The sequence below is a fragment of the Corvus cornix genome, chromosome 1 (assembly GCF_000738735.6).
Source record: "Corvus cornix cornix isolate S_Up_H32 chromosome 1, ASM73873v5, whole genome shotgun sequence".
NCBI classification, from domain to species: domain Eukaryota; kingdom Metazoa; phylum Chordata; class Aves; order Passeriformes; family Corvidae; genus Corvus; species Corvus cornix.
Window position 1 is genome coordinate 104,016,831 of NC_046332.1, and position 20,239 is coordinate 104,037,069.

At 41.5% G+C, this 20,239-nt stretch overlaps 1 protein-coding gene across 2 annotated transcripts in view; it reads left to right on the top strand.

The window, feature by feature from the left end:
- The window catches only part of MBTPS2 (membrane bound transcription factor peptidase, site 2), a 41,204-nt gene extending 22,083 nt beyond the window's left edge, over nucleotides 1–19,121 (top strand). For both annotated transcript variants that reach the window (XM_010394493.4, XM_019282994.3), the window contains 3 exons: nucleotides 1,074–1,269; nucleotides 11,857–11,932; nucleotides 13,235–19,121. In XM_010394493.4, coding sequence (XP_010392795.1) covers nucleotides 1,074–1,269; nucleotides 11,857–11,932; nucleotides 13,235–13,457 — 495 coding nt within the window. In that variant the 3' untranslated portion in view covers nucleotides 13,458–19,121. The remainder of the gene's footprint in view (nucleotides 1–1,073; nucleotides 1,270–11,856; nucleotides 11,933–13,234) is intronic.
- The last annotated feature ends 1,118 nt before the right edge of the window (nucleotides 19,122–20,239 follow it).

Below are 20,239 nucleotides of genomic sequence, written 5' to 3' on the forward strand. Positions count from 1 at the left end.
GTGTTTTTGTGGTACTTAACCACTAAGAATTGAACACATTCCAGCAATTCATTGGAAATATGGCAGTGGCAGCAAGATTTTATACATCACTATCCCTTTGAGCCTTGGCATTCTTGAGCTCATAGCTGCTACTTATAAACAGAGGAGAAATAAAAACATTCAGAAGCCTGAGACCTTGTGGCTTTCAAGTGTCCTTAGACTGGCTGTGAGTTTTTGAAAAATTATTTTAAATGGTCTTCGCCAGCTATGCAGCAGTTTTTGAAGTGTGTCTTCTCCCTCTCACTAGATTAGAAGGAGTTTGTGTCGAGGTTAATGGTGAGGGTCTGACACTCATGCATTTATGGGGAGTGCAATGATCAGGCTGAGAAGGTAGAAATGACTGGTTTTTTTCCTCCTAAGACAAACAGTAGATTAGGATTCCTTGTTTCTGTTTTTAAAACAAAAGGAAAAGTGTCACTGAGATTTTACAAGAGATGTGAAGGGGAAAACTAATTTCCTGTTCCCTTCTGCTGTACTGTCTTTGGCCTGTGGGGAGCAAGAAAGATCTGGTCTGTCAGACTTACAGAGTGAAAGAGTGTTACAGGCAGGGGTTGGAGCACAGCAGTGCATTGAACATCCTGTGTTCATCTTAGTTGAGAATGGTTTCTTAGCTATCACTCACCTGGTAGATTTGTTGGTTTCTTTGCTAAAATTTCAGCTTGAACAGGTAAGTCACTAGGATGTTGATACAGGCTCTGTCCTTTAGAAATCACTGAACTATGTTTAGATGCCATGATTTTTTGTTGTGCATGTGTGTATCTTTCTAGAAATTCTGGTTTGCTTTTATTTTGGTATATGTATGCACCCTCCCTTCCACATTGCACAAAATATGGAATGACTGATTGAATATGTATCAGGTAGAGATTCTTCAGGATTTGACAACAAAAAACTAGGAAAAAATCAGATTTCAGCACTTCATTGGCTTATATCAGTGAGACATGTCTTTGCTTTAAAAAGGCATATATAGTTCCTTTTATTTTGATCTGTTGGAAAATACCTTTACCTTTCATAATCTTTTTAAATGCCCTTTGCAGTATGCCTGTCTGCCAGCACGAAAAGTTATTGAAGCCAGCAAGGTTTGTCGAACCAACGTGGACTGCCATAAGGACTTTGTTCCAAGCTTTTGTGTAACTCCTTCTTTGGAGAACCAAACAAGGCTAATCAGGGTAAAGCATCCACCCCATATTGACATGCTATATGTAGGACACCCCATGCATCTTCAGTATACAGGTTGGTATTATTTATTGAAAGTTTAGCAAAAACAATCTCTAATATGGTTTTCTTTGCCTGGCTGCTTAAACAAGGTCTTGGAGTGCTTCTTAGTTGATTTGTTTAAAGCAGAATGCATTTATTGTTACAGCCAGTGGAGAGACATGGACTACTCAGGCCTAAAATGAAATGTGCACAGTGCAATGAGTTACGAAGGTAATAGAAACCATGTGTGGTATGAGATGGTTGTTTTTTCAGAAAAGTATGAAAGGGCTATTTCTAGAATAGATCTTATTCAGGTTAGTAATAGGAACCAGGTACCTGCATTTTCCTAACACATAAATGTCTCAAAATGCTATTGTAAAATCTGTAGGGCACCTTGCTCCAACACTTTGCCTGGAATTTTAGAATGACTGCTTAAATCATACCTAATAACCAAGTACCTGCGACAGATTGCCGTGACTACTGAGCCACAAGTGTTTTCACAACAGTTTTTTCCTTATTTATTTTTTCATTTGACTGCTCTAAATTAAATAACATACAACATTTGCTAATACATTGGAGCAATGGTGTTTTCGTTGGTGTTTGCTCCTGAACAGTAATTCTGCAAAAGAATTGAACCTGCCGGTCTTCCAGAAGTTGAAAAAGAATGTTGTTACCTTTAAAGTGGTAGTTCTTCTTGAAGAAGTTACTTAGTGAAAATACTGTTTGCATACATGTAGGAATATAATTGTGAGGTGATTTACCCTTGGAATTCTACATAGAATGTATTAATTTGAAAGCTAAAAGCTTGATTTTATTACTGACTTCACCGCAAATGCAATCTGTGCTCTATGTTCCCTTTGGAAAAACGCCAGACCTAAAATGATAGGACCATGGCTTGGGTAGCAGGCAGTCACTGTACAATCGTAGAGTTTCATGGATTCCAATGGAACAACTAAATATTTCAGACTTAGCTTTGCACTGTACAATACTGACTGGGGCCAACTGGTTTGGTGTGCTTTTTTTTTTTTAAATGTGACTGATCAGAATGTGGTAACTGGTTTTTTAGTTAAAATAAAATATAATTTCTTTTGCTACTGTGTGAGCTTTGAAATAGGAATATGTTTTGTAGTGAAATGAAATGCCTTATTCTTTAGTGTGATCTTTCTGCCTGCAGGAAGCATTACTTTTTAGAGTAGTGCTACATTTAACACTCAACACGATACGGGAATTGTAGTACTAGTACTATGACTTTATTTTCTCTAGAAATGTCACTAAAGTAATGTTTGAATAACATTCTAAGATTATGCATGTATTATTTTCTGCTTAGGCTTGTATTGTTGTCATGTTAGTCCTGATTTATGGAGAAACAGTAATTATTTCGTATTTTCGTTTGAAGATAACTTCCAGATAACATTTTTTTTTTTAAATGTGTTAGCTACTTAGAAGAAATAGCCTCTACAATTTATTTCTGTTAAATCTTTACGTTGTCTCAAATTAAAGTATACTAGCAAAAATATTTTTTGTTGATATGGAGGCTATATATAGCACTTGTTTCCAGTATTTAAAAAATAGCAAAACTGTAAAGAATTATAATCCTAAATGAACTTACAGTGACAGAGATTTGGCCAAAACTAAAACAGAAAAATGATTAGGAGTGCATGTTGTTTGGGACAGACACATTGATAAATGCTTTTAATTAGCATTCTTTCTGTAAAAAGTATCTAATGTTATCCAATATAAATTCATACTGTCGGTTTAATACACATGGTATTAAGTCTTTTAAACTTTTCTTATTGCAGCCCAGTTATGCTCTAGAGGCTCTTCCTGTGTTGGACAGTTGATATGTAAGGTTGAAATGGAGGGCCCTGTCAGTACTGCCATGCAAATTTGCAGTGTTTCTTCTTTATTATGTATGAGGGGTTTTATTCCCTCTTGTCATTTCTAATACTGCAACATTTTTGCTTCCTTCTCCAGCCCTTGTTGGTTGGGAAGAGTCTGATGACTTAAGATTTGTGTTGGGAATTCACACTACTTGAGGAAACATATCCCTGAGTGTTACTCTTGTCCATCATGGACCAAAACCTGTAAGATTTCCTTCATGAAAAGAAGACAGAATTTACCTAGAAGATAATTTCCTCAAGATGGACCAGTTTCCTACTTCTGTTGTATCCGAGTCTTCTGAAAAAAAGAAGCCACTTCCTGGCTTTGGGGATGTTTATGAGCAACAACAGCCATAACCCATGATGAAGGCCTTTCTGGTACAGCCTGTTCTCTCAGCATTTCCATGCTTGTTCGTTACTGCTGAGGATGGTCCTTCTTTGCCTTTAGCCCATGTTTAAAGGGTTACACATACAGTTCTTCTGGAGACCACACAGAAATTACTCATGCCATGCTGTCTGTCTCTTCCACAGCATACATGCCCCTTCCCCCACAAAGAAGTTTGGAATAGGTCTTTGGTCAACCTAGTCTTCAAGTCACTTCTAATTAAAATTGTATCTGTTGTGAATTCTTCTCAATATTTGCCAACACCATCTAGCATTAGCCAACAAAAGAAATGTTATTTCCAGGTCAAAGAATTGTTTAATTAGAGTGGGAAAACAATGACTGTTTTCTCTCACCCACGCTCATTGCTCTTCACCTCTTCCCAGCAGTGTCTTTTTGAAGACAAGCCTGGGGACCATAATTTCTGTAATTCTTTTGTTATTCTTCAGAGGACAAATTCACGTACTGCCATTAGGTTTGGTCCTTACAACCAGTAAATGTATTGCCTCATGTTACAGTCTCTAGAGCTCAGTCCAGCAACTTCCTGAAGTTTCTTTGTGTTTGAAGCTTGCTTCAGCAGTAAGGTTTGGAGTTTAGATCCATGTCTAGTGGCTGTCAGTGACAACAGTTTATTGTAACAAAATGGGAAGATCAGTGATCCATTCTCAATGTAGGCGTAACTCCAGGCTCAGGATGGTGACTTGGTAGTGGCCATTAAGGTGTTTGTCAAGAGGCAGTCAAGCTTTGAAACTACAGTATTTTGCAGTGTATGTCTTTTGAAACCTTTGAATACACTGGGTGCCTCAGCCATTTTGCTATTTTGGCTCATAAACAGGAGTTTTGATCAGATGTTCTGATACCAGCCTTCAACTTGTCAAGTTTGCTTCGGATATCACTTGACCTGTGTGTACAGACAAACTGGATAATGTGAGGCTGGAGAGCAGCCCCACAGAAAGACATCTGAGTGTCTTGGTAAGCAGCAAGCTGAACATGAGCCAGCAGTGCCCTGGCAGCCAGGAGGGTCAGCTTTGTCCTGGGGACATCAGGGACAGCATCGTCAGCCAGGCCAGGGAGGGGATTGTCCTGCTCTGGTCTGCACTGGGGTGGCCTCACCTCAAGTGCTGGGCGCAGTTTTGGCTGCCACAATATAATAGAGATGTAAAAGCCATTAGAGACCATCCAAAGGAGGGCTACGAAGATGGTGAAGAGTCTAGACAGGAAACCATTTGAGGAGCACCTGAGGTCACTTGGCTTCCTCAGCCTGGAGGAAACCTCATCATGGTCTACAACCTCACAAGGGGAAGTGGAGGGGCAGACACTGATCTCTTCTCTCTGGTGACCAGTGACAGGACCCCAGGAAATGGGCTGAAACTGTGCCAGGGGAGGTTTAGGTCAGGTATCAGGAAAAGGTTCTTCACCCAGAAGGTGGTCAGGCAGTGGAACAGGGCCCCCAGGGAAGTGGTCATGGCACCAAGCTTAACAGAGTTCAAGTAGCTTTTGGACAATGCTCTCAGGCACATGGTGTGACTCTTGGGGATGTTCTTTGTAGGGCCAGGAGTTGGATTTCGTGATCCTTGTGAGTCCCTTCCAGCTCTGGATATTCTGATACTGTGCAAATACTTGTGTGAAAACTCTCCCTTTTATTCAGACAAAAAGAGCTGATCCCTGAAGCTGTTGGTCATGTTTCTGTCAGCCCAACCCCTACCCTGGCTGGCAGGCCCCCTTCAGCTTTGTCTGGAGGGCTGGGCCAGCAGGTTTGGGGGTGGAGGTGGCTGTTTCTGTTGTGGCTGGGGCTGGGCAGTTTCCACAGCTGCTGAAGGGCAGCCGAGGAGGGGCAGGGGAAGGACAGCTCAGGGATCAGATGTGTGAGTTTCTCAGGGCTACTACAGTGGCAGACCAGGTTCAGGTGAACTGGGCTGGCTGTCTGAGCATGCGATCAGGCCTGTGCGTTCCTGCTGATCTCCAGAGAGACGCCTGTGGAGAGAGGAGGTGGCTAAGCTGCAGGTGAGACACAGGGACTCTCCTGCACAGCAGGGCCCAGAGCTGGCAGGGCTCACCGCTGCACACCTTGGCCAGGGCACCACCAAGCAGGGATATTCCTCCAGGCAGGTTCGCTGGTCTGCAGTAGGTGCCAATGCATCTCTTGCTTTCTAGAGCAATATCACCCCTCACTCTTTTTCGTCCTGACTTTGTTTTGCTTCTGCCTGACACTCATGCAAGCTGTTCTTGTCCAGGCAGGCTCAGTTTGAGCAAACACTGGCTCCAGTCCAAGTAGGCTCCCCAAGAGAAGACCCAGAAATTAAGAGGCCAGTTAAAGCTGCTGACAGCTGCAGAAGCCTCAGAGGAGTTTTTCGACCAACCACTAGCTGCTGCACAGCAGCCTGACTAGAAATGCTTTGTGGCTGTGAGCTGCCTTTGAAGGAAGCAGGAGCTATGGGGGGGATCTGTGACTCACCGTTTTCTCTCACACCACCAGCAGATTGCGAGAGAGCACATCAGTATCCCAGCTGGCACGGCAACCAGGACTATCACTATGCCTATCATACAGCCTGCTCCATGACAGAAAATACTTTCGATGTGCTCACGGGCATTAGGAACTTGTTTGGTCATTTCTCCAGCCTTTTCTGTGAGAGCAATTCCAAATGTTAGCCTGTCGTCTGCCAGTTAACCACTGGTGAACTTGCAGCACATTTGATATCACCAGAATGTTCTCTTGTTTTCTCCCCAGTGCTGGTCCTGGAGGCACACTCCCACCCCCCGGGGACAGGCTGTCCCTTGAACAGAGCTCAAATGGTCAGGAGGAGAGCACAGTGGGGAGCACTGCTGCTTGGCCAGTCACTGCTTTGACAAAAACTCATTAGGCGGTTCCACCTGCAACTCTCCCTCTCTGGGCCAGCTCCCACACCCCAACGGGATGGAGTCAGGCCCTCACAGGAGACACTTAAAGCTTGCTTTCCCTGTCTGCCCTTTCTCCAGCATGAGCACCCCTTGCAGCCACTTGCACGTTTCAGGATGTGTCTCCCCATAAGGGATCCCAGCAGGACTGCTCAGTACCTGACTGCTTTGAGTCTGCTTGAGGAGATTCAGCAGCTTTCTCATTCTGTTTTTCTCCGGACTTTGGCAGCACTGCCAAAAAGCAGACACGGGTAAAGCCTCTGCATGGCTCAGGCATGGAGGACGCAGGAGGATGGGGAGGTTCCCTCTAGCTTCCCTGCCCAATATGCAAGTCAGAACACTGATCTGGACCTCAGCTCATGAGAGGGATCCTGCTCGGGGCTACCTTTGTGCTTTGGTCATCTGGGTACTCAGGGCAAGCTCTGGGATGAAGCTACAGAGGGAGCTATGTTTGTGCAAGAGTCCTGTTTCTCATTGTCTCTGTAATGGGATCCAGATATCTTGAACCCAACACACTTTCAGCTCAGTTGCTGATGTGACATGCAAGAGTAGGCTCTGGGGAAAGAGCCTGCTGCCACACAGCCGTCTTGTGCTGACCACAGGACAGCAATTACCTGGCCATGCCAGTGGCTGGCATCCGCCTTGGAATGAGCAACTTGCATTTCTTATGGAAGGAAGATTAAAAGGTAAATATATCTTCCTCCAACTAACTTACCTGTGCGATTACGCATGTGTTTGACGACTGAAGATTTCAGCAAGCCATCTTAAAGAAAATTGCTCATTACTAAGCTATTGACACATTGGTGATAATTATTCTTTCAAAGGAACATTGAGAACTTACCTGCTCCGGGCTCGCCCAAGGGCTCCAAACCATCTTTCTGCCAAGCTGCCACAGAATCAGCTAGAGACTCAGCTAGGAGCAAGCACAGAGAAATGTTTCCGTTGCATGTTGGGATCTTCTGCTTTTGTGTACAGAAGCACTGGATGGGGGGTCAGGTAGCAACGTGGGAGCCAGATGTCAGTGGATTGCCAGAGCTGCAGAGGAGGACCCAGGGACCTCTGAGCTGGCAGCTCAGCACTCTTTAAACACAATGTGCAACACCCCTGGAGGAGAGATGGACTTGGGACTCTGTTGGCAGGAGAGCGCTCACAGAGAGGAAACCCTCAGTAAAGCACTGGAGGAAAAACCATCTTCTTGGTGAGAAGACCCCACTAGCCCATGAAAGGCTGCACCAGTGCTGGCAGCTTACCTGCTTCCTGTGATTTCTGTGGAGCATAGTTGGCAGCCCCAGGATGCAGGACCATCAGGAGGATGAGGAGGGAGAGGAAAAGATGGTGGACAAGCGCCATGATCCCCTTTCCACCACACAGTCAGGGATGGGGGCTGAGCAGTTGGTTCTTATGGCCAGTGCAGTGCCATGGGGCTCTGTGACCTCATGGACCCTGCAGTCAGGGCACAGCTGTGTGGGGATGGTATTCAGGGAGCAGGGCTGTGTGGGGCTGGCACTCAGGGTGCTTATGGACAGCTGCTGGAGTCCCCTGGGCCTGTGTGACCTCATGGCCCTGGAATGAGCGGGCAGCCAGGGTGCGGCTGTGTGGGGATGGAACTCAGGGTGCTCCTGGGAAGCTGCCCTCCCAGGTAGGGGAGCACATCCCATAGGGCAGCTCCACCCACGGGCTGGGACACAGCCTCCCCACAGCAGGATCAAGTACACCTCCTACAAGTTTGCAGACAATGCCAAGCTGAGTGGTGCTGTTGGCACACCTGAAGAATGGGAAGCCATCCAGAGGGACCTGAGCAAGCTTGAAAAGAACCCTCATGAGGTTCAATAAGACCAAGTACAAGGTCCTGCACCTGCACTCAGGCAAGCTCCTGTGTCAAGCTGCAGAAGGCTGTGGTGTCTGCTTGGTTAACCAGTGTAATTTTTAAAATAAGGCTAAATGAGTATTTTAATAAAATATTGCATTTAGTTGATTAATTTTTTGTGTAGAATAGATGTAAGGGAAAAATACTGTATCTTTGGGGCTTTTTTTGTGGTTCAACTATATTTTTACTGTCACAGCTTGATACTAAATACTGCTAGACAAACACATAGAATGTTTCAAAGAACTTTGCAGTTGTATCTCTTATAATCAGTGACTCATCATACAGGCTTTCTTCTAGAAAGAGATTAGATACAATGAAGAAATTCTTCAATAAATATAGTGAGGCACTGAAACACATTGCCCATAGAAATGGTGGATGCCCTGTCCCTGGTAGTGTTCAAGGCAAGGCTAGATGGGGCTTTGACCAACCTGGTCTAGTGGAATATGTTCCTGCCTGTGACAGGGAGATTGGAACAAGATGATGTTTAAGGTCCCTTCCTACCCAGATCATTCTATGATTCTGTGATTGACTTGGATACCTCTGACTTTCTGATCTGGGTAGTGTCCAGGGTTTGTCTGTTGTGTTCTTCACTCAGTTGTCCAACAGATTTATTTTCTCCCAGTTCCCTTAAATCAAAGGTTGGTCTTAAGCTTTAAGAAAAAACATGACTTTCAAGCGCACTGGCAATTTTGATACTGAAAAGTTCTCTGCTTGTTGCCACATCAAACCCATTCTTTTTTCGGTTCTCCTTGCTATCCATGTCTTTCCAACCCATGGTGTGATTGCTGGCTGGACTTATCAGAAGGGCATCTGCTAACAGAAGTAAATGTCTTTATGTGACCAAATGGACTGTTCTCTGCCTTACGTGACTTTAGAATACTTTCCCTCACCTTTGTTGCTGTGTCCTTGAATTCTTTATCAAACCTGAAGAAATATGATCTCACTCTTAAGTAAGATATACTTAGCAGCACTTTTGGTATGTTCTGTTCCCAGTGTTCTCTTAGCCTATTGTCGCGGGTTCGGTTTGTAACCGGGAGGAAACACCAATTTAGTGTAGTGGTTTGGTCCAAAATACTCATTACTGTTTATCTTGTGTGAGATAAGAATTAGGAGCAATGCAAAGCAGGCACCAAACTTGAAAGAATATAAAGAAGTTTATTAACAGACCTTAAAGAGGAAAGGAAAAAAAAAAAATTATACCACCTTCAGAACTCTCCTCCTCCCCCCACCTTCCTCCCTTCTCCCACTGACAATGTAAAAAGACAACCCTTAAGATGTTCAGTCTGTTTACCACTTCCATAATAACCTTGTTCAGTCCATTTAGAAAGAGAAGTCTCTTCTTGCTCATGCTATGAAAACATTATCACAACGAGACAGCCACCCACTTCCAAATATTGTTCAGTCCATTTAGGAAGAGGAGTCTCTCTGCCTGCGTGAGTCCCTTCCCCCGACTTGCAGCTTTTCCCACAACTGCTTTCGAGGGTCCACTCTTGAAGTTTTTTGGGGTACTATTTTAAGGTTGAGCCATTCAGAAACAAAAAAACAGAGGCCCTTCTCCTTCCCTGGGAGCAAAGGGTCTTCATCATCTTCATCGTTAGGACTATCTCTGGGAGCATCTCTAGGGACTGAGGTTTTCTCCTTTCCCGTTTGGAGCAAAAGTCCTCATCTGGTTCATCTCTCCCTGTCCAAACTTCTCATGAAATTACAGCTGCGTCAGCATCTGCCTATCTCAGTGCAGGTGCTTTTGCTCACGAGTTGAACACTCCACCCCCCATATCTTCATGAAATTACAACAGGATACTCTGATATATCATAGCTTCACAACAGAATCTCAGCTTTAAGCATCTCCTCTCTCTCTTCCCTCAGGTTTTCAGCTCTTCACAGCAGTAAAAGGGTTAATCTCACCTCGGCCTTGCAGCTTTGCAGCTGGAATGTTGAATCTTTCTTATCGCAGTGGAGAGGGGGGAGAGCCGAGCCGCTCCGGCTGCCCACGGCAAGGCAGTGGGGGGGGTTCCACGGCTGGAACAGGTCCATGGCTTCAGGATGGCCATGGCCCGGCCCGGCCTGGCCCAAGCAGGGCCTGGCTGGGCCCGCTGGCCCCACACGGGCCCCGCAGCCACCTGTGCCAGCGCCAGAAACGAGAGAGAGCTTGGAGGGGGAGTTTGCCTATTCTTAAGTGTGGATCACAGAGGTGATCACAACTTTAAGTGGCTTAGAGAATTGTCCATATTCAAACTGGTCAGCTGATAGGTTCTATCAGTTCCCAGAGGAAACTGTAAGCACCCCTTAGCAAGGACATCCCTTCCAGGACTATGCTTGCTAACCTATGACACCTATGGTTAAAATTTCTCTAAGGGTCAGTTAAACTGTTCCTTTCCCAAGGGATGTTTGTATTGAGTGGGGTTTGATCTCTTGCCTTCAAATATCTCTCTGGAGGTATGTATTTCTTATGGCTATAACTTTTCTCCACGTAAGTAGGGAAAATTCAGGCCATTGTGGCTGGCAACTCACATCTAAAGTTGTACTTCAAAGACAGCAAGAGTATTGGTGGTATCGTGCAAGTTTATTATCAAGGTGATTTTCTAATTCTGCATCAATTTACCCTAACCTCTTCCTTCTGGGGGTTAGACTTCTCTGTGCCTTCCTTTTAGTAGGAAAGGTGTCTTTCCTGCAGCTGTCACAGAGGATTTCAAACAGTCCTTGGTGCTGGCAGACTCAGACTGCTACCCAGATGGAACTGCCCTTTACTAACAAAGTGCCTTCTGGCAGGTCTCAAACCACCACACTTTCCTTGAAGAATCTCTCAGAAACATTTGACATGCAGTCAACTGAAGGTTCATGTACACCTTCAAGGAACAGTGTGTACAGTAATAAAGTATTTCAAGATCCTGTGGTCCTCGACACTGCAATTTTCCAGTCACAGTTTTTAAGAAGGTTGGCAAGTCCCCCCTCCCAGGTTTTTAAGTTGCACCAAGTTCTATCTTGAAGTCACTTACCATCTGAACACAGAAGAGAAGCCACTTACACACTGGCTGACTGGTGTTGTGTGATGCAGCTGTGCATTCCCTTGTAGCCTTTGCTTTCTCAGAGGGACTCCACAATTCTGCTCCCCATCTCCCCTACTCCTGTACACCATGAGCTTGGCCTCAGGTTAGGGAGATCTTCTGCAGGTACTGCAAGGGAAGATTTTTCTGGCCTTCAGAGAAAATACACGTGTGCAACCACAGTATGCATGTGGACTGCATATGTTGAAAAAGTCTGGTAACTTTTATAATCTCTTTTCTTTGAAAAGTACTGGAATCACACAGTGGGGTCTTTATGACTGAAGATGCCTCTGAAAATATGTATTTTAGATCTAGTTTTACTGAAATACTAACTGTGCTTTGTGTAGTGACTTTACCGTGATAGTGACCATGTTTAAGAAAAATGTAACAGCTGCAGTCTTGTAAAAACAAAAAACAAGCAGACCCTTATTGTTTATTTGTCCTTCAAGGTCATTTCCCATGTGATTTTTCTGCAAAATTATAATCTAAAGCTCATAATGTTATAACCCTGGAATGACTTTTCATGCTTTGTGTATCTTTTTATTTTCATTTCAGTAAGTCTCAGCAGTTTTGTACCACGACAAAACTTTCTAAGTATCGACATGCCTGTGGTGATAGAGACGTTTTGCAAGTATCCTTTGAAGTATGTTTGTTCTTTTAAGGTAAGAAGGGAACTGTTTAGAATTTAGTGACCCAGCGAAATTTCAGTTGGATATCATTCTAGACAGGATGCCGTGAAATATTTCTGTAGACATTTGACATCTTTATCCCATCTCTGCATTGATTATTGTCCCTGTCCCAAGCTAAAAATGAAACCTCTAACTTTCTTGAGCTTAAGAGCGTATTTTTGGTCAGTGCTTTTTTAACTCTTGAGGATGAGCCTTAACAGATGTGACAAGAGAGCCAAAGTAAGCTTGAATTTAAGTCAGGAAAAATTAGATGTTCTTGCTAGCATTGCAGTGTCAGGGTTGTATTATTTTTGTGGCATTATACTGAACTAAATAACAGGATATGGTTGGGTTTTTTATTTTTTTTCTTCAAGAGAAAAGAAAATAGCTATTCAAAAAACAGGATAATGTGGTTAACACTTGCTTATTCGTGAACAAGATTATATATATACACACATATAGATTAGTAGACTTGAATGTGGCTAATGTTGGAACCTTTAGCCTTAGAAACTGAAATGTTCATGTGTGGCTATAGAATAATTAAACTATGTAGTTCAGTTTAATAACTAGTCCATAGAACTAGAGTAAAGGTACCACATAAGCTCTCATTTTCTGGGAACACATCAGGGTTCACGCTGCCCCAGCTGCTTTCTGACTCATGTCTTCTTGCCTGGCCACTGAGGATGGAGGTAGGTACTGCAGTTAGCAAGCCTTTACCAACAGTAAAAATTATCTACCCATCCCTCGTTCTCACGTGCACACACACGTACAGAAATCCACCCAGATTTCTGGCTGACAGGTAAGTAGGAGAGATAGGTCAGATTTCTGATTATATTTTAGTCATTTACTAGGGAGTGTTTTGGAAAATACTGCTAATCATGATTTCATACTTGAGTATAGAATACCTTCTTAGTTCAGGCATGGTGTCAGAGCTATAACCTTCCTCCAAAAGCACACAAAGCAAGCAAAGAAGATGGTGTTTTTTCTGTCTCCTGCTTTCACTCAAGTTGTGAAGAGTGCAGGTTTAAGTATCCAAACTTAGCTCTTAAAAAAATAAAAATCTGCAAGGGCAATTCTCTGAGCAGGTACGTTATGGTGTAAAACTAATTTTACTCATATAATTTCTGTGGAATGGCAGCTAGAAAATTAACCTTCATATGTCTCTCTCTGCATACTAGAAATAAAATACATGTATCTTTTTTTTTTTTTACTTTTTTTTTACATTTTCTCGGATATTCTTATGAACCTTAACTAAATTGAACCAGGTACCTCATCTCACTATCAGGAGCACTGGCAGTTATCAATGCTGTACCCTGCTTTGCTTTGGATGGTCAGTGGATATTAAATTCCTTCCTGGAAGCCACGTTGAGCTCCCTAATTGTAGAAAAACAAAACAGAGAGCTTGTTGGCTTTTTAATTTTGCTTGCTGGAAGTGCACTTTTGGCTGCCAATGTTGCACTGGGACTTTGGATGGTGACAGCACGATAGGACATTGGATATTCTTCCATCAGTTCTCAAAGTACACAGAAATAATGAATCCATTGCCTTTTAAAATTTGTCCAGTACTGAGATTGAAATAATTCCCTTAAAATGACACTGAAAGAACAATCAACTGGTGGTTGCTGTTTTAATTTAAAACTTTACAACACCATGCCTGTGGTCATGGGAAATCTAATAGGAAAAAGTAGGAGCCTTTTTATTTACTCTTTAAGCACTGTATTAATTTCGGAGAAATTGCATTTTAAGATTTCATAGGAAAAAATCAGACTTCATTAATTCAGATCTTGAAATAAGGGAATTATTTTGCCTCAAATTTTTGTAAAGTGGGAGGAAAAAACAGTTTTATTTTATAATTTTAATAATTAATTAATTAATAATTAAATTTAATTTTATTTTATAATTGTCAAGAGATCTGTGTGGGCTCTGATCATTTCTCAATCAGCATAGTCTTCAGTGACTTGTTTTGGCTTTTCTAGCCTGGTATTCCACCAAACTGGATTCTAAGAAGCCCTAAAGTGTGGTCTCAAAATGGGGAAAAGCTAGGTAAATGCATACCATGTGTTAATGGGGGAGAGCAGCCATATGGGTTAGTGGCTTTCCTTTTCACCTGGCCAAAATGACTGGAGGAACGTCGTCCTCAGGATGTAGATGAGAAGTGCCAATGTCTGCTAAAAATGAAGCATGTGGGAGGATACCAAAGCCCACATTTGTGTTGCTTACACTTTCAGTTGTATATTATCATACGCAGCTGAAGTTTTTTTAAAGGCAATATTTGTCAGCAATAGCTACAAGATAACTGAAATTTAGTTTCTGAGTGCTGAAGTATGTTGTGCATAGTTTTCCTAAGTGATATGTAATGTTTGTGGTGTTTTACTCAGAAAATAATACTGTATTCTACCTGTTCACAGTTGAAAGTGAAACCTATTGTTTTTATGGTGTCTATCCTCCAATGCTATGCATGTAATATGTACAGTAACTCACTGATGATTTTCTGTATTTCAAAGGGTTGTTTTCCTTTGCTAGGAGTCATTCTGTTCAAAGATAGCTAACAAAGATATTTAGCTGAAGCTGGTCTTACATATGAACTATTTAGAGGAAGAGTATGATTGTGATTTGAACTATTTAAATATTTGGCTTTGCTTTCTGAGATGAATACAGACCATATCTTTGTTCTTAAATGAACAGTGGAAGAACAGTCAGTATTTTACTGACTGAAGTATGTCTGACATGCTTTGAAGCCCTTTAAGTCTGTAGTATTTTGTACCCAGTAGGATTATATATTGAATGTCTTGTCCTCCTGTGATATATTGCTTAGTTTATATATAACAGGTTCAATCAGAGCCTTGCCTCAATATAGGCTGATATTTGAACAAAAACGTTTTAGTTCGGGAGCCTCAATATTTGAAATAGGAAACTTTAGAAAATACCCTGCAACTTCTGCCTCATACAGTGCTCCCCACAGGAGCTGCTGCAGCTCAGAGTTCCTTTACAGAAACAGCCTTTCCGTCAGGAGCTAAAGTGGAACCTAAGCTCATGGATCCTGGCTTGCAGGGAGTACTGAAACATCCATGACCAGGTAAAATAGATTCTTTTGGCACCTGAGGTGAAAGCCTGGGTAATTTCAAAGTGGGGCTGAGCCCAGTTCCTGGTGCTACTGCACAGATTCATAACTGATGTTTGCATTTGCCCACTGATGTGTACTTTTGCACAGTAGTTTTCACACTTAAGATGGACTCCTTTCTTAAGACGATGCAAGCAGTAATGAGAGACCATGTTTATTTATTTGTTGTTGGCTGGTTTACATCCCTTTCCAGTGCTGCCACAGGCTGGGTGGGCCCTTGAAGTTCACCTCTCTGGGGTGGCTGGCCTGTGCCTCTCCTTTTCAGTCATTTCAACCCAGGCAAATTGGGATGGGTCCTGGTAGGAGAGAGTAAATCCTCCAATCTAGTGTGAGCTCGTCCCTCTGGGGACCATTAAAAGTAACACAAAGTGCAAGAAAGAAAAAACAAACTACACCCTGTAAGTCTAACTTGTCATCACTCCTGGAAACATACAGAGGTTTCAGAGTAGCCGTTCTGATGGGCCACTCTGCCATCCCTCTGTGGACAGGAGGGCAGGAGCAGCCTGGTCCTTGCCCAAGGCCTGGCTCTAAGGCTCTCTTCCAGACTGCTCTCTCGCCTCAGTGGCTGTTTACTGATCTGAGCTCTTCCTTTCAATGGCTCTGTGACACTTTCCTCTGTCTCATCCAATCTACATTCCAAAAAATTAATTTGCACTTGGAAGTTTAATGTAATTTAGTAAGGCAGGATATTTACTTTCAAAACATGTCAAGTCTGATATTTATTTATTCATGTTGACTACAATGGCTTGGAACAATCCTTCAGCATAGTGCCTCTCATGGAGATGTAGGCAACAGATTTAGAAGAACCCAAAGCTTCTGAATTGGCATGCACAAATTTCATCTTCTACAATGAGGCTGGAAGGCTGTTCCTGGTTATTTATTGTGCTACCAAAACATGCAGCTTTATCAAATGAAGCTAAAGCCAGTTTACTTTACACAGTCACTGAAGGCCACAGTTTTACCAAGTAGAACTTCAGTCTGTGTCTGACCTCATAAGCAAGAAGAGGGTGGATAAGACATCGGTCATGGCTTTAGCAAAACAGACAAACTAGTGCACTGTGAAGACCCTAGATCTCTTGTATGGAAGAGAGAGTACTAGAAGTGCTTAAAAGTAATTCATGAGTCCATTTCTCCATACGCTAAAATTCTACTGAGTAAGGGTTGATTTAGGTATGTACAAGAATCAAGACTTTAAGCAAACTGGGTATGAATGGTGACCCAGCACATCTTAGATTAATGTGGACAAAGGTAATAGGTAGGTTGGACCACTCTCTGAAGAAGAAGTTGTTCAGTGGATCCATTTCATTCTCCATAATCCTAACATATGGATTACATTCTGATAAGCATGGGCCATACATACACTTACTGGGAGGATTTTTCCTGGGGTTTTGGTCATTTATTTAGCAAGAGAAAACACAAAAGTACAGGGTAATTTTTGTGTGTTGGATTTTTACTGGAGTATTTGTGATGTGTCTTTTGTTTTTGTAAAAATAGAAAGGAAGTAATTCCTTAAAATTAAATCCTTCTACATTTTAGTCTAATTAGCCCCTCAGAATCTTTAATACAGGGTCCATCAATATAATTATAGGGCGTATTGACTGGACTATAAAACACAGCACTCTTAAAGATTGGATGGCTGCTACTATTTATGTATATACTATGCATTTTAAATCTGTATCAGATGGAAAAAGTAATGTCTAATATTCAGAAATGTTATACTTAGCTTTTGTTTGAAAATTTCCAGAAGAATTCCGCAATTATAATCATTGTTCTAACTTGTTTTTTATTAATTTTTTTATATCAGCAAATATTTACATAGCATGTTCTGATAATGCATGATATGACATGGAAATGGCAAACTCCTTAGCATGGGGGATGTTACATGCTCTTTGCTAACTTAGGAAATTAAAACCAGCTTGCTTCTGTACAAGTTAAATGAAAGAGGCTTCACTAGAAAAAGTGTAGACAAACTTGCAGATTAGTCATCCCAAATTATGAGCCACAGTGTAAAATTTGTTAACTCATCCTTTTTATTTAGAAGGAAACAACCAACGATATTGATACTGATTCTTTCAGTGATAATTCTGCATTTGTGGATGTGTGTGTATACATACATTTGTATAACAAATACGTACATAGCCATAGGATGTATTGGTGCTTTTTTAGGGATAACTTAGAGCAGTCCTCCATATTCTGCAATGTAGGCTTTTGTTTTTCCTTCTCTCTGTGAATTCTCTCTATGATTTTCTCTGGATTTGAGAACAGAAACTTATGTTTTTCCCCCATAAGTAATTCTTAACTTCTTTATTAACAGAAGACAAGTGATGGGGACATAATGTAACCACAGCTGCATGAGTTTTGTTCGGCTGACGTTTAAAATATGGTTCTTACTTTCTGTGAAGCCTCAGCTACAAGCATGGTAAACACAGTTTTTTCAGGGCCACTAAAAGAGATCAGCCTTGGAATGCATCACCCTCTTATTGCTGCTGTTTGTGCTGTTCTGAATAACTGGGATGAACAAGACTGTGTAGACCATACTGAAGAAACAGTTTTCAGGACAGAACTCTCCATGGTAGGCAGGGTGTTTCAGCTTTCTTTTAATAAGGATATATTTTGTTCCATTTAGCACAATCGCAGCGTTCCCATAGCTTCCCATACATTTTACATGATGTCAAAGGGTGACCTGTAGGAATATTTTTAAAATAAATTATGTATGTCTTACTAATTCAGAGATCAATACAGATCTGGATATCACTAATGACAGATGAAGAAGGCTTATAAAGTTTTGTATAGCCTAGTCTCTATTTATATATAGAGCTAAACTCTAGATATAGTTACTTGTAAAATATGCATTCTGTACACTTGCATTCAGACCAATTTCCACAACCAGTCTTTCCTCAGCTTTGTTCTTGCAATCTTGTGAGTAAGGAACTTTGAATCTTAACACAGGTAAGATCCAATATTGGCAAATATTTTATATCTTCTTTATCCTGAATTTCATGTAACGCTTTCTATTGATTAGTTATTTAATGTGGCTGAGTTACCTGGGGTACACACCCTGCATCAATGCAGCATTTGGGAACATCGCACTGAGGACTGCCAGAAAACAGCAGCTCTGTGACTTCTGGCTTGGGCTCATCCACTCCATCATGTGAAGAGCAGATGGCAGTGTTTAGGGGCAGTGAAGAACTTCAGCTTATGGCAGCTTTATGAAACTTTCACACTGCTGACCCGGTGTGAAAGGACAGGAACAAAGAGCAGGATATGACACTGCAATTCCATTCATTCCATTTACATTGTCATGAAACCTGAAAAGAAGTTGTAATTAACATTTCAGAGCAGGAAGATGTGTTTTCCAGCCCTTCACTGAATCATTCAGTGAGTGGTGATCAAACTTTTTTCTTAACACTTTTCATTCCTTCAATATATATGTGCTGAATAAGTAGCATGGGTAGCTGTAGCTTATTTTTTAAAATGGAGTTGGATATTTCTCACCTCTAGATGTTCATCCTGGGATGGTTTTTGGAGCATCATAATATAACTGATCTTCATTGATACTTGGTTGAAAGTTTGGAGGCTATTTCCAAGCCATCACTAGAAAAATCTATTTCCAAGTTGTTTGTTGATATTTTAAATTCATCTTTTCCTTACATAACATTGCTTTTAGATTTCTTATACTTAGCTGATCTTATCTGAAGCCTGTCAATAGAATATGTATTGTTTAGAAATTCACTGTAGGTTTTTTTTTTCCTCTACATGGCCTTATTTTTCACACTGACTCACAGCTGTGGAATGTTAGATTTTTAGACCCTTTGTTCCCACTATGCATTGTTCATGATCATGGTTTTTTTTAAAAAAGGAAAAAAAAGAAAGCTTCAGTTTGAAAATGTCGGCTAATAAATATATGGAACACTGAATAATGTATTGTAGTTTTGTTTTGCCTTTTTTCTCTATTTAATTAACGAAACAATAAATATTGTTTTCTATGTATGATAAATGTATCCTGCAAATAAATTCATTCTCTGATTGTTGATGTGCTTAAGTCTGTTTGTAAAAATAAGGTAGAGTGACATAATTCCTTATTAGTGGCAATTGCCATATTCTCTCATATAGTCTCATTCTCTTCATATGTGATTCATATTCCTTCTGCCAAGATACACCAACAAGATACACCATCCTTTTTCGTGTCTGACCACCTCCTAAAAATAATAATAACTATCACTTTACTTTCCCTTATTTATCAGTTTATCACAGTAATAGTTGAAGTGTTTGATACAGGAGGTCATCGTCAAGGTAAGCAAAACCACTGCTCTGGCCAGTCCTGTGTGAAGAACTTAAAATGTCAGATCTTCACAGGTGAACTTACATCTCACTACCTTTGATTTGTTTGTCCAGGCCAGCCCCGAGCTGGGCACGTTCCCTGGCTGGTTCTGGACAGGTTTCCTTCGGTGTGCACGTGGTGTCTGGGCTGCACTAGCCCAGTGTAACCGGGTACCTCAGCTTTGTTTGAGAGGAAGGCGTTGCTGCTCTGTTTCTTGAGCGAGCTCATCTGGAGCCAGCCAGGTTATTTGTTCTGAGAACTAAATTGTCCTTTGTTGCTTATTGGACACGCTGTTACTTTATACAAGCAGAGCTGTTTCAGCAATTGTGGCTTTGTTCCCAGATAAAAGATTACCATGAGAAATGGGCACAAAGCACAGATCGGACACATTAGTAGGATTTCCCAGATAGGTTGCTATGCAGTTTTTGCAATTTTCTGAATTGCATTCTTCTGGCATGAGGAAATGCCTTTTATTTTTCCTCTTACCCATGTTAAAGGTAGAGACAATAGCATATTTTTTTTGCTGAAGCATGTAAGCTTTTAGGAGAGTTCTGAGGTTTTTCAGTTGGTTTTGAAAATGTTATCCTTTACTGTGATTAGGTATGTTCCTCTTGTAGTCTGAAAAAACAATCAATTATATCCTAATGTCATCCTGAGGAATGTTGCCTTCTTCACTAATGTAATTTCAGGGTAAGATTTAAAAAGAAATCCTGTATCTATGAGTCTTATTGCTGGTAACTTTATATAGAAAGCTAAATATAATTCTTCCTCTGATCATACCAGTTTGAACCACCAAGCAGAGGCATTCCTAAACATCTGCAGTAGATT